Raw genomic sequence first — 24,958 nt, 5'->3', positions numbered from 1 at the left:
CAGTGGCTATGGATAAAGTCACAGGCGATTTTCAGCCAGCACCAGCTGTTTTATTCTTAAGTGAATAAAAATATTTGTCCTATCTTTATGGTCATGGTGATTATCTGTCTTTTTTATTCAAATATATAGCTATAAATCTGTCTCTGTATTTTTAACTTACTACAGACTGCCATTTGATAGATGGGTGGGTGGATGGATGAATCTCTCAGTCTTTCTATCTGGTGGCATAACTGTAGAGTTGTGCTGCCAGCCCAAAAGCCATACCTTTCTGGTGGTTCAGATCCATTAGTGAATCCGTCCAAGAAGGAAGAGCAGCCACCCTCCACAGCCTCGGAAATCCCCAGGAGAATAGGCTGTGAGTCGTCCATGCCAATAGGATGACAATGCATTCTTTAATTCTTGTTTGTTTTGTGGGTATAAATGTGTGTGTGTGTACACACACACAGAAGTACTAAGTAGGCTTCATGAATCGTTTACATTTAGATCTAATAATTTTAGTCTGATAAATGTATTCCCCTAGGTGCTTATAAAATATAAGATATTTTGTTTCAAGAAAATTGGTTTTTGGGTGTTGGGTTTTTTTTAGTAATTGGTGTATTTAAGTACTTGAATTCATTAGAACTTTTTCTCATTAACCAGGAATCAGTTGACAATATAGAACTTCGAAATCTCAGATTCTTTTTAGCAAATAATATTTGTATTTATTTATGGCTATTTTGGAACCAGCCGCTAGGAAATCAAAACATGAATTGGATTACCAACGTCTGCTTGTCAGGGACCTCTCCAGAGTGCTGAAGCGGAAAGATGTCAGCCTGGAGACTAGGGTGTGCCTGTTCCAGGCCAAGGTCTTGATAGTTACTTATAATGCATCATAGAGCTGGACAGTCAATATGGAGACCAAAAAAGAATTGATGTCTTTAGAATACCATGAATTGCCAAAAGAGCAGACAAGTCTGTCCTGGAGTGAATGAAACCAAGTTGTTTAGAGGTAAGTATTTTGAAGCTCCGTTTCATATACTTTGGACATGGCCAGGAGAGACCGTACCTTAGAGAAGAACATCATGCTTGGTACGCTGGAGAGACAACACGAGAGAAGACGATACTGGATGAGATGGATTGACCCAGTTACTGGGGTAATAGGGTCAGGTTTGTCAGAGACAAATTGGCTCAAGATAGGGCAGGATTCCAAGCTATTGTACATAGGATCACTATGAGTCTTAGTTGACTCAATGGCACATAACAACAACAGTCCCTTTGTTCAGTTTGTAGTTTATTTCATACATTTGCAAAAGCTCTTATCTGAATGGTTTGGATTTATCCATAACATTTTAATTTGTACTTAGATCAAGCTGCGTGTTGAAGTATAGAGTTAATACATACCATAAAAATATTTTAAAACAATCTTTTCTGTATCACATGCTTCTATTATATAACATTTTCTTTGATCCTTGATTGTATAACTAAAACCAAAACAAACAAAAAAGCCCACTGTTGGAATTTTAATATTTAAAGCAAGCTTCTCTCTTAAAATATAACTTCTAATAGCTATACTGGAAGAATTGCTTTGTTAATAATGGAAAAAGTGCTTTAATTCTCTCTTAAAGGAGCAATTACTATGAAAAGTAGCATTATATTTCTGCTGTAAAATAAAATTATTACTATTATACCTTAGATGAAGTCTGTCAAATTTGTCAAATTCTTAAGTTAAATGCCCTTGTAGTTTCATTTCATTAAAAAGAACCACAAGAATCACTTTTAGAATACAGACATAAAATAAGTAGTCATTAACTCTGTGTGTGTGTGTGATTACTAAATCTTCCAATTACTATTTCAGATGCAAATGCAAAGCTTACGTCTCTTGTAATGCATTTCCCATTATATAAGATTGCAGTATACCATACTCCTCTATATTTAAACACATAATGCATATACTCTACCTTTTGTTGCCAACTGCTGCCCCCTGTACTCTCCCAAATAGTTTGTCAGTGCTGGTTTGTTTTTTTTTTTTTTTAACAACAGTATTTTTTTTTTAATTACCTACAGTGCTTAAGAAAATACTTTAGGGGACAATGTCATGGTTGGTTAAAAGAATTAGAATGTGTACCATTTCCATAAAAATAAAATACTTTCAGGTACTTGTTTGTCAGATTCTTTTTAATTGGACATGCAAACAAAAATCCATGTTTCCTTTTCAAATTGTCAAATTACATAGGATCAGTGATGGTATATGATTTGAGGGGTTTTTTTTTTGTATAAAAATTACTAGTGTTCAAATTAGGAGATTATACACATAACTTAATACCACTTTCTACCTTTTTAGGCATTTTATAGCATTTTAATTGATTCAGGCTGTCTTATGCCTCATTTGTGAGGAATAGCTATGTTATTAATGAAACCAAAATTATATTAAACTATTATATACAGAATAATATTTATTAGGGCATAAAATATATAACCTAAAATGGTATTTATGATATTTTTGCTATCATATTCTGCTGTTGATTGCCCAGATAGTAAATACTCAGCTGCTAACAGAGGTACTGACAGTGAAAACCCACCAACCACTTCACATGAGAAGGACGTGTTGGTCTTCTTTAAAAATTTATAGCTTTGGAAACCCTATAAGACAGTTACATTCTGTCCTGTTCGTTCACCATGAGTTAGTTACACTTCATGACAATGAGTTTGGAATTTTTTATATTACTGTTCTTTAAGTCTATCATTATTAAGTGTAACTAAAAGTTCTTATAATATCTTTCATTGTAACTTGTCATCATTGTGTTCTTATACTACTGTTTTAACATTTTGAAAGTTAATAATCATTATTTTACTCTAGTTTGTTTTGGGTAGTATATTAAGTTTCTAATACATAGATGTTCTTAATTTTTAAAGAATTAACACATTCCTTAAAGTCCACTGTAAAAAGAACTGGTAATCATTAAACAAAAACATTTTTCACTGAATTTAATTTACATTGTTTTTGTTGTGTACTTAGAGTCTGAATAGACCCCTAGCTGACTCTGTGGCAGGTTTTCAGAGGCCTTTAATTGCACAAGATTGCCCATCTTTCTCCTGCAAAGCAGCTGGTGGCCTCGAATTATGTGCCTTTGGAATTGCAGTGCAGCTTCTTGCCACCATTGTTTGTTAAACTATTGTCCATTGAATTCTTTTGTATTTCAATTCACAGCTTGAATTTCTTTTTCAGTTTTTTCAGCTTGAGAAATACTAAGCATGATCTTCCTTTTTTCCTAACTCCCGCTTCTTGTACATCAGTTTATATTTTGCTTTGTCTTCTTGATCTCTTCTTTGAAATCTTCTGTTTAGCTATTATCATTCTTTCCTCTTGTTTTGACTTCTTTTCATTCCAAAAGCAAGCTTCAGAATCCCATCTGACTTTCAATTTGGTCTTTTCTTTCTTGTTGTTGTAATGACCTTTGCTTTCTTCATTGAAGATGTCCTTGGTATCGCACAACTCATCTGGTATTCAGTCATTAGTGTTCCCTTCACCAGGTATTTTCATAAGATGGTTTTGAATTTAACTGGGATATACTCAGGTTTGTTTCTTGTAGAGTTGTTTTCATTTTCTTCTACTTCAGTTTTCTTCCCTTTCCCCTTGAACTTGAATATGAGTAGTTGATAGTCATTCCATAGATAGCCTCTGGCCTGATTTTAATTCCTAATTTTGATCTCTAATTTAGTCCACAGATCTATCTAGACATTGTGATTCTTGTGCTGATAGGTAAATTCCCTATATATAGTCTTCATTTATATTTTGGGGGCTTTTTTTTAAGTATTTGCAATAAACAAAAGATTCATTATACAAAATTCTGTCATTCCATCTCCAGCCTCATTTCTGCCACCAAAGTCATATTTTCCACCTATAGGTCGTTGGTTTCTAATTTTTGCATTTTAGTTACTAGGTTTTTGTGGTGATTCCCCCCATCCCTAGTCAAGTGTATTATTGAGAAGGATAGACTAGTAAGTCAGCCTCTAATTGACTCTGAGCAGTACCTGAGAGAACCAACTACCTTCAGATGAGCCTCAGTAACCAGTTATTATTATTGCATCTTAATTGCATATTCAGTCAATTTTAAACTGCAAAATTAGTAGAAATCCTCAATTTACTTACCTTTGGCTTTTGTGGTTGGTGTGTATATGCCCAATCATATCCGCTCACTAAGGCCTTTGATGTCGAATTTTATGAGTTTTGTTTCATTTTTGACAACTTTTGATTTTTCTAGACTTGTAATTCATAAATTACATTTTCTAATAACTATTGGATATTTTTAGCTCTTTCTCATTTTGAGTCTTGCAACATCAGCATATGAAAGACTTTTCATGGGATGTCAGTTTTTACTCTATGTCATTATGATGGACTCTGCTTTGAGGAGGAAGCTCTTGCCCAGTTGCATTTTGTGTGTGTCTCCCAAACAACGGATCTCATCTTGTGGTACTGTAACCAAAAATGTTCTTTTGTCGTCCGGAGACTTTCAGTGCCTGTTATTTCAAAAGTACATGGACAGTCCTACTTCTTAGTCTGCCTAAATCATAAAAAAGTCCCAGGATTTGATTGAATCCTAATTGAGGTGTTTGAGGAAGCAGATGCAAATGTAGGTGTACTCACCCGTCTCTGTCAATAAGTATGAAAGACAGGTAGTTTACCAACTGACAGCAAGAAATCTATATTTGTTGTCATTCTCAAAAAAAGTTTATCCATCTGAATGTGGAAATTTCCGAACAGTATCATTAATATCATATTGAAGTAAAATATTCCTGAAGATTATTCAAAAACAGCTGAAACAAGACATTGACAGGGAAATGCCAGAAATTTAAAGTGGACTCAGAAGAGGTCATAGCACAAGCTATATCATTAGTGATATCAGGTGGGTTATAATTGAAAATAGAGAATACCAGAAAAATGTTTATTTGTGTGTTAGTGATTTGCAGAGGCATTTAACTCTACAGAAAAGAAACAGTTATGGCAACATGGAACAGAATGATAATCCCAGAACACTTAATTGTCCTCATATGAAACCTGTACATAGACAATGAAGCTATTCTGTACAAAGAGGACAAGGGAACACTGCATGATATAAAATCAGGAAAGATGTACATTAAGGTTGTATCCTTTCTCCATATACATTCAATCTTGTATCCTAAACAAGAAGATGAATGTAACATTAATATTGGACAAGCAACAAATGCTGGCAAGTTTGTGGAAAAACTGGGACACTTATACACTGTTGGTGAGAGTGTAAAATGGTGCAACCACTCTGGAAGGTGGTATGACGCTTTCTCAAAAAGTTGCAAATAGAGATACTATTTGACCCAACAATTATACTACTGGGAATATACCCTAAAGAGACCATAACTGACATCCAAGCAGATATATGCACACCCATGTTTATCGCGGCTTTGTTCACAATAGCAGAGAGTTGGAAACAACCTAAGTGCCCATCAGCAAATGAATGGATAGAGAAGCCTGTGGTATATTCACACAATGGAATACTATGCTGCATTGAAAAACAAGGGACTCATGCAAGATTATTCAAAATGGGTGACCCTGGAGGGCATTACAGGACTGACCTCAGAGTCGGGGGGCAGACTGAGAAAGATGGGTTCACTAATGTATACTGCATTGAAACAGATGAAGGAGTTTAAAAGTGATATGTGATTAGGTATTTTTGTCATGACGGGAGTCCAGAATGAAGGCTGCATTGTGGAGTAGACCTGGAGGGAAGGATTGTAAAACAATGAAAGAATTTTTTTGTTGTTTTTACTTTTCCAGGAGGGTAGTATACTAGGGGGGAGAGTTGGGAGGGGAGAAAAGAGCAACAATGAATGAATGGAAATCCAAAGTCTCTATAAATTTTCATTGAAATTAATAATAAATTTTAAAAAAAGAAAAAACATCAATATTGGAGAAAGATTTTTCACCAACCAGTGTTATGTAGCAAGGTGACACAGTCTTGCTTGCAAAAAGTAAGGAAGACTTGAAGCACTTATTAAAACAAGATCAGATTACAGCTTTCCAGGATGGATGGTGAAGAGATTGAGATTGTACACAGCTTTAGTTTGTCTCCATAGTCAACAGTCTTGGCACCAGCAGCCAGGAAATTAAAAGGCGCATTGCCATGGGAAAGTCTGCTGTTAGGGACCTCTCCAAAGTGCTGAAGAGCAATGGTGTCTCTCTGGAGACTAAGGTGCGTCTGATACAGGCCATGGTCTTCGCAATCACCTGTTATGCATCAGAGAGTTTGGACAATGACCAAGGAGGATAGAAGGAGAATTGATGCCTTTGAGCTGTGGTGCTGGAGAAGAGTATTGAGAATACCATGGACTGCTAGGAAAACAAACAGATTTGTCCTGGAGTGGGTTAAACCGGGTGGCTCCTTGGAGGCAAGGATTCTGAGGCTCCGTCTAACTTACTTTGAACATGTTGTGAGGAGAGACCTGTCCTTAGCGAGGGACATCATACTTGGGAGGGTGGAGGGACGGCGAAGGAGAGGAAGGCCCTCTGTGAGGTGGATTGATTCAGTGACTGGGATAATTGGGATGGGAGTGTCAGAGACAGTGCGATTGGGACAGGACAGAGCGGAGTTTAGGGCTGTTGTACATAGGGTCGCTATGGGTCGCAGGCGAATCGACGGCACATACCAACAACAACAATATGCAATATGGGTTACATTCCCAAGTCAATGAAACACAAATCCTTACCACTGGACCAATAAACAGTATCATGATAGATGGAGAAAAGTTTGAAGTTTTAAAGGATTCCATTTTAATTTTTATTTAAACCCACAATCAACATCCATGGGATAAGCAGTTAAGAATTCAAAAGACATGCTAACATTCGATGAAGTTGTAAAAGAGCCTCTCTAAATACTCTACAGAGCAAATATATCAGTATAAAGACTAAGGACATCTCACCTACATCATGGTATATTCATTTGCTTCCTCTGCATCTGAAAGTTAGATAGTGAATAAGGATGACAGAAGAAGGATTGATGCCTTTAAATTGTGGTGTCAGAGAAGTGTATTGAATATCCCATGAACAGCTAAAAGAACATACAAATCTATCATGACTGAAGGGCAACCTAAGTGCTCCTTAGAGGTATGGGAGGTGGAACATTGGCTCACTCACTCTGGCACATTCTCGGGAAAACCAGTCCTTCCAGAGCAAAATCATCCTGGGAAAGACTCTCAACAACAAGAATTGACATAGAGGTGACCACAATGTGCTTGAGCAAGACAGAGATCATGAGGATGGTACAGTAGAGCAGCGTTCAGATCTGTTGTTCATGGGGTTACTATAAGACCAGCCTTAACATCACCATTTAGGCCTTGCTGTTTTCTCTGCTTCTGGTATGGTCACATCCACAGCTCCCATTGACACTACAATCTTAGGTTCCCATGATCCCCTTCTAACTCTCCTCCTTAAGGAAGCCTGCTCAGAGCCTCTACTTTGTAGTGTTTTTATCAGTTACCTACCCCACTCCCTCTATACACTGCCTGTAAAGGTGAATTTCTGGGCATGTTTCCCCAGCTAGTTTAAACATAAGTCAGCTGGTGGAATCTCTGAAACTAAGACTGAAAGATCAGATTACTCTTTGGTAATATAATTCCATTGCATACAGATATTCTAATTTCTATCCCCATATATTAATTTGCATGTGCTTGAACTTTCTGTGAAACTAATTATGTCGTTGAGTTGCTGATGTAGTCAGTGCATGCTTCTCTCAGAAAGGAGACGTGTTGCATGCCTGGGACCCCTTTGCTGCAGGCTGTAGCATGGCCTTCTGGTGGTCATTGCTTCAACTGACACTGGTCATGTGCAGCCTACAAGGGGGAACCTGACTGTGGGATCAGGTAGAGGTTGAAATGTAGTAGTAGCACCCATTGTTCACACTACAGATCAGACTGCCTCATATTTGACCATCATATATGATACTAGTTTTATTTCTGATTTAGAAAAATGCAAGAAACATGTTTGTAATCAAGGTTGGTCCACAGACAGAATTTATAGAATGTCTTTTTTTTGAGAGTGGAACCTCGTCATGATACATCATCATCAGCCATCTCAACTTTTCCATGCTCTAGTGGTGGTTTCATGATTTGTCCTCCTAAGATTAATAGACTATAAGAAGTCTCAGTTCAATGCGGTCCCAAATGCTTGATCTGCCATTAAAGTCCATGAGTCTTGACATCAGTAGCTCTTCTTTTTCTTGGTTTCCTAGCTATATTATATCCCTTGGTTTTGATGAATCACTGGAAAGTCTCCCAGAGACTCAGACCTTTTAGAGGAATAACTTACATGACCGTAGATAGCAGTCTGGTTTTGGAAGAACTAGTGAGTCGGATTCTGTAGATGGTAGGTTATGGCACGGCTGGATGGCGACTGGGGGGTGTTGCAGGCTGGTGTTGTAGAGACCGGTGGCAACTGAAAGCTATGTCCCAGATCATTGAGCTTCTCTAAAAGGAAAAGACACCTGGCACTGAGGTCTCATAAGCATATATAAGCCCCATCCTAATCCTCTCTCCATAATACAGTAATTACTTCAGCACAAAATAGATAGTCATTGGCTAGAGAAGACATCGAAATGATAAACCTTAGACACCCAGAGGTGACTTGTATGATATGATGCTGGAAGTTACACTACTGGTACTACAAACATAAGAGTCAGTATTTGAACTCTTTGTTCTTATAATTAGAGTGTTAACTGAGGTAACTCTTAAGACACTACCTGAAGCTTTCATTCTTGAAATAGAAGATGACATTTTATCCCTAATTCCAGTGATGTTCTAGTGTGAGTAAAATGATAATAGTTAAATGTATATATACACACACACACTCACATATATATGCATGTAGTGTATATTCTTCTTTTTCTTTTTTTATTCAATACGTTTTTACTACTTTGGTAGTTGCTAGATGTCGTGTTAGAAGGTACTTTGGTTGGCAGTGCAATATATTGTGGATTATGCTACCTAACCTTTTTATTATTAAAATGCTTTAAAGCATTTGATGATACATTAAACAGCATGTTTTAAAAGATGCTCAGTTTTGTAGTAGGTGTTAAGATGTTTTAGGGAAAAGATTGATTGTTCATTTACTGTGTAAATAGATGCATGGCGACATTGAATTCCTGTGATGTTGGTAAACAATCTGTTAATAAAGTAAAGCTAAATGTATTAGAACTTAGTGCAGTTAGGAATTATTTCTAGTGTCTCAAAATGAACAAGTCATAAGTAGGCTATTTAGAGGACTGCTTAAGTTTGGATTTTTCAAGGTAGGGAGCTAATAGCTTTTAGACAGAATTTTTTATTCAGGTTTGTCAGACTTAACAGTGTGAGACTATTAAAGTAAAATGCTTGTCCAAGTGTGCAACTAATATGTCTGATAAATGGATCTGTAAGAATTTTCTTGTAGAAATTATGGATGGTGGTTTTATTTTGTTTAATTTATAGTCTTTGCCAGGCAAAGATGTTCTTAAATACACTTCTTAGTCTTATTGAGACAAGTGGTTTCATTTCTGAAAGATAATCAGTTCATGAATTTCAGATTACTAAGACCACCATGAAGGTAATGAAAATGGAAGAAAAAAAAGTCATTATAACGAAGCAATAAGGTGTGTAGAGTGAAAAGAAAGATCCTATTTATAAGGCCTGGTGGAGCTTATTTGTATAGACTTTTGGCTTTATCATTTACTCTCCAGAGACTGTCTGTACATCTGATAAATAGAAATAATTGCAGAAATTGTTTGTTAGTACCTTCATTTGAGTAAGAATCTTTTGAACAATATTCTTATTAAATAATTTTTGAACCTTTTGCAAACAGTTTAAGTCATGGGCAACTTTTGTTTTCATGAGACAACAATTTCAGTTTTGTTGTTAGGTACTATTGAGTGGATTATTGCTTGTAGTAACAACCTATCTAAACAGTTCTTTATGCTGAGCCATCCTTGTGATTTCTTCTGTACTCAAGCAGATTGTTGCCTTTATTTTAGTTTCAAACTGAACTTACTGCCATGAAGCCAGAATTGATCCTCTGGTTAGATTTCAGGGACTATACATAACACATCACGAGATCACCTACGTTTCTCCAGTCCAGGTGGATTTGAACTGTGTCTTTTGGCTTGGCAGCACAACTCCTTACCCATGAGGCACCCAGAGCACTTATTTTAGAAAGCTTTACTTTTTATTTTTTTTAAAAATACAATTTTAATTTTTTAGAAACATTTTTATTTCAGAAAACTCCACATCTTGAGAACATTATTTCTTATATTGAACTGAAAACCAGTCTTTGGAAATATTTTTTAATATTGTTGTTCTTATTATTATTACTCTGCTAGTATAGCCGCTGCTTTGTGATTTGCAGCCTCTGAAAACCTACAAGAATGTCAGCTATGAGTAAATTTCAACTCAACAGTACTCAACAACTATAACTCATTGCTTGGAATCTTATACACTAAGTCTTTCTAAGTTCTTCATGTAAAGAAGTGTGGTAGTATATTGGTTTGAATGTGTGGCTTCTAACTGTAAAGTGGAGGTTCAAACTCACCAGCAACTCCATGGGAGAAAGGTGAGGCAATATGCTTTTTTAAGATCTATAGTTGAAGAAACTATATGAACTATTTCTACTCTCCTTTATGATTCCTGTGAGTCAGAAATGACTGGAATGCAGTGTGGGTTATAAGGTTTTGTTTTTAAGTTTCCTGTACTATCCATACACAAAGAAGGAAGAACTTGTGATGCTACTGGCTTACTGGTAGGGAATTGCACCACTGAAGCCACCAGTTGCTTGGCAGAATAAAGATGGGCAGTTTCCATCTATGGAATTTGCTACCTCTGAAAACTTACTTGAGGGTCAGCTGTGGATTGGTTCTGACTTGACAGTACACAACAACTAGCCACTAAAGCCAAAGACAAAAGAATTGAGTGTGGATCAGACATGCAATCATGATGCATTAGTAGTAATTATTTACCAGAATGCAAAAGTTGAACACAAGTATTAGTAGTTGAAAAATAAGCTTTGGTGACGAGACATAAGGCTGAAAATAGAATGATAGAATTTTTTTTACGAACTATTCATTGCTGATATCTTTAGGGGAAAAAAGCAGGACGGCAACTGCACATACAACGTCAGAATACAGGAGTCAAATTGACTGCATTTATAGAAAGAATCCATGTAGAAATTTAGTATCAGCAAGTCAAAAGAAGGTTTGATGATGACTGTGAAAGAACACCAATTTCTCACGTGCAATTAAAATTAAAGGTTAAGAAAGTGAACAGAAATCTATGAGAACAAAAATACAACCTAGAATCTAGCCCACTGGAATTTAAAAACCATCCCGAGTTCAGATTTGATGCCTTAAACACTAATCACCTAAGACTAGGCAACTTGTGGGTTGATATCAGGGACGTCATCCTTGAGGAAAGCGTAAGATTATTAAATAGACAGAGAAAAAAAAGACAAGACTAAAATGAGTGTCAGAAGAGGCTCTGAAAAGTGTATCAGACCTTACAGAAGCCAAAACAAAATGAAGAAATGCTGAAATAAGAGAACGGAATGAAAGATTCCAAAGGACACCTCAAGAAGACAAATGAAAGCATTAGAATGATATGTACAAAAAGTTGGAATCAGAAAACCAAAAACAAAAGACATGCTGAACATTTCTTAAGCAGATAAACTGAAGAACAAATTCAAGCTTTGAGTTGCAGGCTTCCTTGGGCACAATGAAAGGAATACGTAGAGTCATAGTACCAGAAATAATTGGTCAACATGAAACCCTTCCTGGAAGTAACATAGAATCAAGAACCAAGAGTATTAAAGGAAGAAGTCCAAGCTGCACTGAAGACATTTGCAAAACAATTAGATGTCGATGAGAAACCCAGTTGTGTGTAAGAATACACAGATGCAGGGCTGGACATAATTACTAGCCTAGGCCAATACATTTGGAGTATAGTAACCTGCCCAACTATCTGGAATAATCTCGTATTTTTTTTTTCATAATCCTATAAAAGATACCCAACAGAATATGGAACTTAACAAACAGAATCATTAATAGCACATGGAAGTAAAATCTCCCTGAAGTACAGCTGAAAGAGTACATTGACTCGATAAGAGAGCTTATAGAAATTCATACTAGGTTCAGAAAAGTTTATGGAGGGAGGAATTGATGATGTCTGTTGTATCATAGCAGAAAACAGAGAATACCAGGAGGGTGTTAACTTCTGTTTTATTGACAATGGAAAAGAATTTCACTGTGTATCTCATAACAAATTACAGCTAACATTGAGAAGAATAAAAATCCCAGAACATTTAATTGTGCTCATGTGAAACCTGGACATAGACCAAGAGGCAGTCATGCTCCATGGGGAAAATATGAACAGTTTCCTCCTAAATGATACTTAGCCTCTGAAGTCTGCTGGGATCAGCTTTGAGTGGGTTCTGACAAGTGTCCTTGACTTGAATATTGGATATGCTATGTAAATAGGAATAAAAGAAGTAATGTGTTCCTCTTTTCCATCTATCATGTTGCTGCCAGATGGCCCAGTGGTGAGACTCTTTGTCTTCCTGATGTCCATCTTCAATTCGTATTGAAGACTACAGTCCTTGACCTTCTGAAGCAAATGTTTCAGGTCTTCAGTTTCAGCAAGCAAGTTTGTGTCATCTGCCTAACGTAGATTGTTTATTACTGCCAATCGTGATGCCATATTGCTTCTTATAAAATCTTGATTCCAAATGATCTCTTCTGCATACAGATTGAAAAGGTATGGAGACAGGATTCATCCCTCCTTTACTGATTTTGAACCATACAGTGTTTCCCTGTTCTGTTCTGTTCTGTTCTGTTCTGTTCTTCTCTGAGGACTGCTTCCTGGTCCAAGTATAGGTTTTGCATAATCACAGTCAGATGTTCTGGATTCCCATTTTTCTCAAGGTTAGCCACAATTTCTTGTGACCCACACAGTCAAATGTCTTTGCAGAGTCAATGAAACACAGATAGACATTCCTCTGATACTCTTTGCTTTCTGCAAAGATCCACCTGACATTGGTGATAATGTCTTTAGTGCCACGACCTCCTCTAAACCCAGCTTGTATTTCTGGCAGTTCTCTGTCAGTGTACTGTTCAAGTCATTCCTCAATGATCTTCAGCAGATTTTGCTAGTGTGTTACATTAGTGATTGTTTGATAATTTCCACACTGTTGAGTCACCTTTTTTGGAATGAGAGTATCTATGACGGATGGAGAATAGATCAAAGTTGTTAACAATTACAAATTGCTCAGGTCCACAGTCAATACTCTTAACACCAGAAGACAGAAAAAAAATGATGAATTGAATTGAAAAAATCTGTCAGAGACCCCTCCAAGAGTACTGAAAAGCATGGATGTTAGTCTAGAGACTAAGGTGCACATTATCAAGGCCATGGTTTTTGCAATTACTTGCTTTGCATCCGAGAGCTGGACGTTGACTAAGGATGACCGAAGAAGAATCTATACCTTCGAATGGTGATGCTGGAGAAGAGTCTTGAACATATCATGGACTGCCAAAAAAAATAATAGATCTGTCTTGTAGAGGGTGAAACCAAGTCTCTCTTTGGAGGCTAGAATTTTGAAGCTCCAGCTCACATATCTTGGGCACGTGGCCAGGAGAGACCCCAGTCTTTGGAGAAGGATATCATGCTTGAAAGGGTGTAGGGACAGGGCAGGAGAGGATAACCCCAGATGAGATGCATTGATACAGTGACTGGGGCAATGAGGGTCAATATGTCAGAATTAATGAGACTGGATCAGCAGGTCGGGGCGTGTTTCAGAGCTGATGTTGTATTGGTATGGGTCGCAGGCAGCTTGACAGCACATCTCAACAAAAACGTATTCCTAAAACACTGTATAAGACAAGGCTTCAAGATAACTTCAAGGAACTGGTTTCACCCTCTCCAGAACAAATTTATTCTCTTTGTAGCACTTTTCTCCAACACAACTCCGACCCACTGATTCTTCCCTGTCATCCATATTCATTGTCCAGCTCTCAGATGCATAGCATAAAATTGAGATCAGCTGCACCTTACAGTAGGAGAGTATAAATAAGAGAAATACCCTCCATGAGATTGACTCAGTATCTGCAACAGTAGACTTCAGTATACTAGAGATCATGACTTCAAGTTTTTCTCTGCCTATCCAGCAGCCAGGAAATTAAAAGACATATTGCGATGGGAAAGTCTGCTGTTAGGGACCTCTCTAAAGTACTGAAGAGCAATGGTGTCTCTCCGGAGACTAAGGTGTATCTTGTACAGGCCATGGTCTTTACAATCACTTGTTATGTGCCAGAGTTGGACAATGACTAGGGAGGATAGAAGGAGAATTGATGCCTTTGAGCTTTGGTGTTGGAGAAGAGTATTGAGGGTACCATGGACTGCTAAGAAAACAAACAGATTGATCCTGGGCAGGGTTAAACCGGGCTGCTCCTTGGAGGCAAGAATTCTGAGGCTTCGTCTGACATACTTTGGTCATGTTGTAAGGAGAGACTGTTCCTTGGAGAAGGACATCATGCTTGGGAGGGTGAAGGGCAGGCACAGGAGGGGAAGACCCTTTAGGAGGTGGATTGATTCAGTGACTAGGGTAATCAGGATGAGTGTGTCGGAGACAGTGAGATTGGCACAGGACAGAACAGAGTTTAGGGCTGTTTTACATAGGGTCGCTATGAGTCGCAAGCAACTTAACGGCACATAACAACAGCAATCATGATGTTATCTATCTCTTCAGTGGTGAGGATTTTTTTCATCTTAATATGTTATTCATATTGAAGTCTTTGGTCTTCTGTAGTAAGTGCTTCAAGTTCTCTTCACTTTTAGAAAACAATGTTGTGTCATCTGCATAACACATGTTGTTGATGAGTCTTCCTCTGATCCTGATGTCACATTCTTCTTCATAGGATCCAGTTTCTCAAATGATTTGCTCAATAAAAAATATTTGACTACGATACTGATCTTTTATTCCTAATTTATTATGTTGACTTTGTTACAGGTGAAAAGAATTGTTGTTATAGAGTTAATGATTTTCTTTTTAATGTACAATGACTCAAATATTAAGTTGTATTAGCTTTTGCATTTTTTCCATTTAGAGTTTAAGTTTATTATAATGGCAAAGGAATATTCATCTTTCTTGATTACCGGGGTATTTTTTCTACTATGAAAAAGGTTTATTTAAAAAATGAAAAATCTACTTATTTTCATTATATTATCTTTTAAGACATTAAATACGTAAATCCACCATGCAAATGCTTTTATATCTGTCATATTAGGTATTACAAAAGTATAAAAGGATATGTAGTGTAGATTTACATATATGACATATCTCACTTTAAAAGCTGCTCACTATGATTTTAAAGTAATAAAGAATACAGAAGTATTTCTTCATTTTGAAATTTTTATTTAGTTACAAAAGAAAATGGAAATACTATGCATTTCAAGTTTCTTTTGTTACTGACTAAAATGAAATCTATAGTCTAGAGATAAGTTATTATCAACAGAATACTAAGTAGTCTAAGGAAGTGTTTAGACATTGAGCCAGACAATCTTTTCAACTTTTGCGTTGTGCTTGGAAGAAATTCACTTTGTAACCTAATGGCAAGGATCTGCACTGCCAACCCAAAGGCGTGTGGTTTGAATCCACAGGCGAAAGCTGAACCATCTCCTGCTGTGTAAGTTATTGCCTCTAAAAACCCAGTGGAGGGACAGGTATCAATTGGTTATGCCTTGACAGTTCATAACAACAGCAACAGCAATGTCTCATTTTTATTGTCAATATTAATAATTGACATATTTCAGCTAATAGATGCTGCCCTGGACGTTCTCACCAAGTTGTGCCAAGAAATTTAGAGAACAACCATTTAGCCAACTGACTGGAAGAGATCTATATTTGTTCCCATCCCAAAGAAGGGTGACCCAGTAGAATGTGGAAACTATAGAACACTATTATTGATTTCACATGCAAGCAAGATTACCCTGAAGATTATCCAAAAATGACTGGAACAGCACATCAGCAGAGAACTGCCAGAAGTCCAGGCTGGGTTTAGAAGAGGTCGTGGTACTAGGGATATTGTAGCTGATGTTGGATAGATTTTAGCTGAACTATACAATTTCGTTTGACTGTGTGGATCATAACAAACTGTGGCTCACTCTGAGAAGAATGGGAATCCCAGAACACTTGATTGTGCTAATGCGAAATCTATATGTGTTGTCAAGTCACCTGTGACTCATAGCAACCCGATGTACAACAGCCCGAAACCTTGCTCTATCTTGTACCAATCTTACTGTCTCTGACACACCCACTCCCATTACACCAGTCACTGAATCAATCCATTTTATCGAGAGTCTAACTCTTGTGCTATCCCTCCATCCTCCAAAGCATAATGTCTCTCTCCAAGGACTGGTCCTGCCTTGCAACATGTCTAAAGCATGTTGAATGAAGCTTCAGAATTATTGCGTCCAAGGGCCAACATGTTCTTACCCTTTTTTGGACAAACTTGCTCTCCTAGCAGTCCACGGTACATTCAATCAATACCCTTCTTCAGCACCACAGCTCAAAGGCATCACTTCTCTTTCTATCATCTCTAGTTATTGTCCAGCTTTCTAAACTATAGCAAGTAGTTGCAGACTGTGGCCTGGATCAGACACATGTTAGTCTCCAGACAGACATCATTACTTTTCAGCAATTGTCTTCTAAGAAAAGAATTGATATTTAAATGCTGGGTTTAGAAGAGGCTGTAGTACTAGAAATATTATAGCTAATGTTAGATAGCTCTTGGTACGGCTTCTTCTAAACGCAGCTTGCACTTCAGGCAGCTCCCTGTTGATGTGCTGTTCCAGTTATTTTTGTATAATCTTGAGAATCTTGCTTGCATGTGATATCAGTTCTATAGACACATAGTCCTATTACCTGATACTCTTCATTCTCATTTCTTCTTCCATTTCTTAAGCCCAATTTGTTGGCAGTAGTGACTTTAAACATAGACCTAGATAATTCCAGCTGTAATTGCTGCATTTACATACCAATTATTTTCTTAGAAGACAATTGTACCATTCACTTGTAACCATCCTATAAGATGAACTCTAAAAGTAGAGTTCTCTTGATAGGTTCCAACTCTTAACCATTTTCCCACTAGGCCTCCTCACTAGTAAGATAATTTTCCTGAATATTTCATTTCTAATAACTTTTACAGAATTCTTCTCTTCTCATACAGCTGCCTCAGAAAAGATACGTATATAGACATGGTTTGCAGCTCAGGCGCAAGGCAAGGTTCTAACCACACATCTGTTGTACTAGAGTCTTTAGATTCTGAATCTGAGGATCTGCTTCTTTAAAATTATCTCAGATGTATTTCATGCAGCACATATTTGAAAGTTCTTTTTTGAGAATCACTGATCTGGGTTGAGCTTTCAAACTTTGATCTTCAAATAAGATAATAAAAATTGAAGAAACCTTGTTTGGAGTGTGGCTGGGAAGATAAGAGTTTTAGATTTATGTGCCTCCTTGATCAGATGAACTATGGCTAAAAGACATCCTAAAATTTTAGTAACGAGAGATTGGTAGCTGTTGTTGGCACAGTGGCAAATAATCTATTACTCTCTGATAATTTTATTTGTATTTCTGTTGTGATCTTTTTAAAAAAAATTTAAACCAATTAATAAAGTACTCGGAAATTTCAAGCACAACATGTATGCATTCTTTGGGGAAATCAAACACAGTGGCATTTTTTGTCACCTGGATGTAGATAATGCCTATTTATAGCTCTTTTTTCCCCAGGCAAATCCATAAGAACTTGGCTTCACTATTATCTGTCTCACATCTTTCATTGGGCATAGCAACAGCCTAGCAGGAACTAATATTGCCTCCTGAGTTGATGAGGCTGATGAAAAAAAAAGAAGACCCCAAGGAATGAAATAGACATGTATAAAAATTAAGAAATAGGGGAGTCTTAATTAGACTATCAGAGTGGAATTTCATCTTACTTTGTGTAAGGAAAAAATAGTAACCTTTTGCCTCAATAGAACATTCACTTACTCCTTTCCTCATCCTTCCTTCACACTTCAGTTAATTGATTAAAGCAGGAATGTAGTATCCTCCAGTGAGAATGTCAGAGGATACTTTAAAATATTTATTTTAGTTTTAGCACTAAATAATATGAGTTTGTTTAAACAGTTCAAAAATACCCTTCCTTGAACATTAGTATTCTGTAAAAGAAATTGTAGAACAAGTGATAACTTATTTAAAAAAAAAGATTATTTTAATATGGTACCCTGTTGTGCTGCAATCCTGAAGGCACGCGGTTTGAATCCCACAGGTGCTTCCTGTTTGATTAACCTCTGAAAACGCGCCAGAAGGTCAGCTATGAGTCAGTTTCCACTCTACGGTACACAACAGCAACAACAAGAAACACACAAAGAGAGCTCTGGTGGCCTAGACGGATGTCACAACTGACCAGTTATCCCAGTAGGCTACAGCTATCTAGTATATATAATCTATATATAAAGAGAAGTTCCTTATCCTGCAATGACCTATGTTCAAATTCCAGATCTACATTTATAGACTATAAAAGTGTGGGCAAGTGTCATCAGTGCTTTAAGCTTCACCTTATTTACAAAATAATTCAAATATCTACATTGTAAAGCTACAAGAAAATGAGATATTGCATATAAAACTCTTAATGTCTTAAACAAAACACATAGTCAGAAATGATTGCTATTATTGGTACTTTTACGGTTGTATCTGTTATTAATTACTGTCTTAACTATTTAACTAAAGAAAAGGAAAGTCTTTGCGTCAGTTTCTTCTCATTTGAGTTTCTAGAAATTACACCAAAGGAGATTGGCTATCTTTCTCCTGGGGAGCTGCTGGAGGATTTAAACCAGCAGCACCATTCCCTATGGCACTGTGCTACCTGAACTCTCTTGTTTTATATCATTCACGTACACACTTATTGCCATTGAGTCATAACTGACTCAGAACTATCCCTTCAGGGAGTTTCTAAGGTTATAAATCACATGGGAGGAGAATGCTCATCTAGAGTTGCTGGTAGTTTCCAGCTGCTAGAAAGGCACATCGCTGGGGTGAACAGACGTATTCTCTTTAAGAACTAGGCCAACAGGGCTGGGATAAAGGCGAGGCGGATGGTATAATTCCTCAACAGCATTAACCAGAAATGACAGGGTAGTTAATTTGGCTGAAGCTATACTTAAATAATATGTATACATATAAGTAAGCACTCCTTCACATAAACAACTCAGACATTGAAATGGAAACAAAACTAGAGCAGGATATTAAAAAAAAAAGACCTTTACATACAGATATTGATATAAGACTGGTGATAAAATGATTTACAGCATGTTGTTGTTGTTTGTGCGTCCTGGAATTGGAAAGAATCCAGCGGTGATCCTCCATCAGATTTTTCAGAGGCAGTAAATCAAGAGGAGATTGCCCCTCCTTTTCCCACAAAGTGGCAAGTGAGTTCAAACTGTGTGCCTTTGGTAGCTCCTTTATGACATAGACGTTATACTTCAGTTTCTAATTTTATAGATAAAAGAATACTTAATTTCTGAGAGATTGTGGATTTGTCCAGATTTAAGTTAAGAAAGGTATAATTTCAAGACTCTTATAGTTTCATTCCATTATGGTTTAGCCATTGTCAGAAATAACAACAAAGAAAAAGATTGGATAAGCCACTTTGATTCTCTCAAAAGACAAAGTATGTTTCATAAGAGATGTAAAATAGAACATTTATTTGTAATGAAAGGCACCAATTTTGTTAGCAATTTTTTTAAGTAAAAAATCCTCGTTAAAAAAATTAAAACCAACTTTATAGGAACTGTTTTAAGAGCATTGAACAGAGATGTAATAGTGAATAGTTTTTCTTAGAGAAACACATTATTCTATATGGTGATTTGTTTTCAGTTTTCTTTATTGGCCATCATCTACTTTATTTCATCCTGGATATAAAGCTACACGTTTCTCCACAGGATAAACACAATTATAATAATACATTGAATAAAAATCCCTTTCAATGTTTATGTGAAATAAATACACTTAAAAAGCAAACTCTCTGTATGAAAAATTGTGTTTCCGAGGGATGGAATTATTGGATATTAGATAGATAATTTTTGGCTTATTTTAAAGGGCAAAGAATTTTTAAAATATCAAAACAGTTATTTCTCTGATTCATACTTTTTGCTAAGTCCATTTTCATGCTAACTAGTGGATATAATCATTGTATTCTGTGTCTGTGATAAATGCTTGAACAGGTAATATTAAGTTTACTTTTGATTACAAGAGACTTTCTATAGTTAACAGAAATGTCAGCTATCATCACCTGTTATTTTGCATAGCATTGTAATTATTTTAGTTAAAGGATAAAATGAAAGCTTAATGAGTAGATTTGGCCATTGTTTATCTTCATGATTTTCATAACATAATGCTATACAATACCTTTCCTTACATTTCAATTTTTGTCTCTTTTCTTGTTTTGTAGAGTTACATTCATGGGAGCAGCCAGGCTCAGTTCGTGGCAGAGTCACACATTATTCTGGTATTGAGTATCCTTCAAAATGCTGGGTAACTGAAGACGGTGAACTAAAGCTGCATGCAGTCCAGTTGATTTTGTCATCACAATAATTAAGACATTTAAAAAAATATTTTAAACTTTATTGTATTACTGTTTTCTAATATCTGTGCTAATTCATAGCGGACTATAATACCTATTGTTGTTCTAAATCATTAACAGACTATAATTTTTGTCTCTTTCACTGTTAATTTCTAAGTATAGCCTTTATTTGCTTTGATTATCTTTAACTATATTTTTTTGTTCTATTTATATCAGTTTCCTCTGTTGAAACTTAGTAGGAAGAAAGGAAGAGCTGTATAAGTAGCAGAATAACAAGTGATTAAGTTAATACTTAGTTCCTTAAATGTTGTAGTAAGCCAGGGACATTTGCGGAATTAGACAACACTCTCTCTCAAGTCCTTAGTATTTTATCACTCACTCATTATCTTCGAGTCAGAAACCACTTATAGCTGTCCCTGTAGCAAGTTTCTGAGGGTGTAAATTGCACAGGAATATATTGCCCATTTTTATCCTGTTGAACTGATGATTCAGATTACCACCTTTGGGTTAGCAGCACAGCTCCCTTTGGACTAATACTTAGTTATGGTCTTTGACAGGTAATTTTATAATAAATCTAGTCCTACCAGTATCTCTGGTGACCTAGTGGTAAAAACCTGCACTGCTCTCCTAAAGGCGTGTTGCTTGACTCCATCAGCAGTTCCTTGGGAGAACTATGGAAACTCTCCTCCCATGTGATGTACTGACTCTGAAAACCTGGAGGGTCAACTGTGAGTCATTTCTAACACAAGTGTACACAACAACAGAGTGATACCAAGATCTTTTTAATAACACTGATAGATTTTATTAAATGGTCAGGCTTGCTTGCCAGTTCTTAATCTGAAGGAACTGAAGAACAAATTCAAGACTTGAGTTGTAATACTTAAGGATGTTTTGGGCAAAAAATTAAATGATCCAGGAAGCATTGAAGAAGATGGAAGGAGTATACAAAGTCACTGTACCAAAAGGAATCATCTGACACAGGAGAATTTCATGAAACAATGTATGATCAAGAGCCTGTGGTCATGAAGGAGGAATTTTAAGCTACTCTGAAGGAATTGGCAAAAAACAAGGCCCGAGGAATTGAAATTTGGAGGACAATCATTAAGCCAACTGACTAGAAGAGATTCATATTTGTTCCCATTCCCAAAAAGATGACTCAACAGAGTTTGGAAATTATCAGACAATATCATTAATACCACATGCAGGCAAGATTCTGTTGAAAATTATCCAAAAATGACTGGAACAGCTTATTAGCAGAAAACTGTCAGATGTGCAGGCTGGGTTAGAAGAGACCATGGTACTAGAGACATTATCATTAATGTCAAATGGATTTTGGCCAATAACAGAGAGTACCAGAGGAATATCTGTCTGTGTTTCATTGACTATGCAAAGACATTTGACTGGGTAGATCACAACAAACTGTGGCTAACTCTGTAAAGAATGGAATCCCATAAAACTTGATTGTGCTTATGCAAAGCCTATACTTGGACCAGGAGGCAATTGTCAGAGCATGGAAACACCGCATAGTTCAAAGTCAGGAAGGTATACACCAGGGACGCACCCTATCTCCATATCTTTTCAATCTATATGTGGAACAGATCATCCAAAATGCTGGGCTCTGTGAGGAGGAATGTGGCATCAGGATTGGAGGAAGACTCCTCAATAGCTGCATTATGCAGATGACACAACCTTGCTTGCCGAAATTGAAGAGGACCTGAGGCATTTGCTAGAGGTTGTAAAGGACTGCAGTCTTCACTGTAGATTGAAGCTCAACATCTTGAAGACAAAGATTCATTCTCACCACCGGGCTGATTGGCAACATCATGTTAGATGGTGAAGAGTTTTGAGATTGTTAACAGTTTTAGCAGATAAAAAAACAAATAATGAGAGTGATTATTCTTTTTTGGAGAAGTACATAATAGCATCATAAAGAATAGGAGAAAGGGAGGTTGTTTAGACTTCATAATGAAAATTTTTCCGTAACTTGCTAAAAATTTGAGCTTTATTTTGTAATCAGATTTACATGGATTGTAATTGATAAGCCAGTTCTAATTGGCTGTCTTGTAAGAACTTTATGAGGGATTCAGAGATTGAGCCCTCAGTGCCTTAATAAATCTGGCTGTAAAAAGAAAAATGATCATATATGTTTCGCCTCTTTAAGCTGACAGAGGTTTGTTCTGATGAGATTTTTTCAGTGATAAGATAGAGGTACAAGAACAGAGAAATTGAAAGACAATCTGCTATTTTTCTTGCAACAGAGGATGAGCCTACATGGGTGGAATGCTTTGGTATATATGTAAAGTGGGGGAAATTGCCAAAACTTTACAGTAGGTGTCATGAACAACATTCAAAAACGAGGAATCATAACAACTTTGAAGTGCACATATGCAGGAAGATAAAGCCTCATATTACTAAAATGAAGAACTACATGAGGAAAGCAAAGTTTGGGGGAAAAGTACAACCAAAAAATTTTTACAAAGTATATGGGCTTCATATTTGTTAAGAAAGAGCAGTTCAGGCTGATTCAGATCATAAAGCCAATCTGTTGAAGAGTTAGGGACTTGAAATCCTAACACATTTTTCTAATGAGTAATATAAGCTAAAAATAATTCCAAAAAAAAGAATTGGCTGGCACAGAAGAATTTCAAGAAGCAACATAAGATCAAGAGGCAGTGGTAATGAAAGGAGGATGTTCAGGCTGCTTTGAAGGACTTAGCAAAAAATAAAGCCCCAGGAGTTGATGTTTCAGTTGACATATTTCAACAAACAGATGTAGCCCTGGATGACTTCACCCTGTTGTGCCAAGAAACCTGAAGGACAACTACTTGGTCAGCTGACTGGAAGAGATCTATATTTATTCCTATTCCCAAAAGTGGTGACCCGACAGAGTGTGGAAATTTTAGGGCTTCATCTGACATACTTTGGACATGTTGTAAGGAGGGAGAGGTCCTTGGAGAGGGACATCATGCTTGGGAGGGTGGAGGGACGGCTCAGGACGGGAAGACCCTTTATGAGGTGGATTAATTCAGTGACTGGGGTAATCGGGATGGGTGTGTCAGAGGCATTGGGATTGGCACAGGACAGAGCAGAGTTTAGGGCTGTTGTACATAGGGTTGCTGTGAGTCGCAAGTGACTTGATGGCACATAACAACAACAACATCACTAATATCACACACTAGCAGAATTCTGCTGAAGATCATCCCGAAACGACTGAAAAAGTACATGGACAGAGAACTTCCAGAAATACAAGCTGGGTTTAGAAGAGATTGTGGCACTAGAGACATTATTGCCAAGGTCAGATGGATCTTGAAAGAAAGCAGAATGTCTTTGTTTCATTGACTTTGCAAAGGCATTTGACTGTGTGGATCACAACAAGTTGTGGCTAGCCTTGAGGAAAATGGGAATCTCAGAACACTTGATATAACTATATGTAATAGTTATATCTTAAATGTAGATATATTTTATAAAGTATAGATGTAATGTCTTTTGTATATTCATATATGACATATTAAAGATGCTAGTGCTGTACAGGGACTAAATTTTTTTAAAAAAACTCTTTATTGAGCCTATCCCAAGTATATTGTTTCATACCATCAAATAGACTATAACTCATAGCAATCCCTGTGAACAAAAGATCTTAAATTTGTCCTGTCCTTTGCCATCCTTACAATCTCTGGCGTGTTTGAGACCATTGTTAGTCATTATATCAATCCATTTTATTAAAATTTTTTTTCTTATTGTCAAGAAAGGCCAATTCCTAGAAAAAGACATCATTCTGGGAAAGGTGGAAGAAATTCCAGTTACGTTCTTGTGTACTGTCAAGTCAGAACTAACCCATAGAAAATGCCCCAGTGGATTTTCAGAGACAATTAACTGCTTGGGAGAAAACTACCCATCTTCCTCCCAAGGAACAGTTGGTGGATTAGGTTACTGATACAACTTGTTACCACTTGGCCTCCAGAGATCCCTGTGGCACAGAGAAATGGTTATTTGAAGGCACTTGTTGGGGGGAGGGGGGAGTGTTTTTTTGTTTGAGTTTTTGGTTGGTCTTTTGTTTGTTTGTTTTTAAATCACCTTGCTTTTAGAGAAATGTTTATAAAAGAGAGAGAGAGAGAGTGTGTGTGTGTCTGTGTGTGTGTGTGTGTGTGTGTATTAAATCTTAACTATTCTGTCATTTGGGAGCTCTGATGACCAAATGGGTAGGGAATTGTACTACCAATCCAAAAGGCAAGCATTTTGAACCCACCAGCCCCTCCTCAGGATAAAGAGGGGCAGTTTCTGAAACCCACTGCTGGATCACC

General features: G+C 36.9%; 1 protein-coding gene across 2 annotated transcripts in view; it reads left to right on the top strand.

Annotated features, from left to right (window-relative positions):
- The window catches only part of TUSC3 (tumor suppressor candidate 3), a 170,086-nt gene that overhangs the window by 109,604 nt on the left and 35,524 nt on the right, over window positions 1-24,958 (top strand). For both annotated transcript variants that reach the window (XM_006893557.1, XM_006893558.1), the window contains exon 7: window positions 20,526-20,589. In XM_006893557.1, coding sequence (XP_006893619.1) covers window positions 20,526-20,589 — 64 coding nt within the window. The remainder of the gene's footprint in view (window positions 1-20,525; window positions 20,590-24,958) is intronic.

Source organism: Elephantulus edwardii, unplaced genomic scaffold, assembly GCF_000299155.1.
Source record: "Elephantulus edwardii isolate Elephantulus edwardi_28Jun2011 unplaced genomic scaffold, EleEdw1.0 scaffold00128, whole genome shotgun sequence".
In the NCBI taxonomy this organism is placed as follows: domain Eukaryota; kingdom Metazoa; phylum Chordata; class Mammalia; order Macroscelidea; family Macroscelididae; genus Elephantulus; species Elephantulus edwardii.
This window is presented reverse-complemented; position numbering and strand designations above follow the sequence as displayed.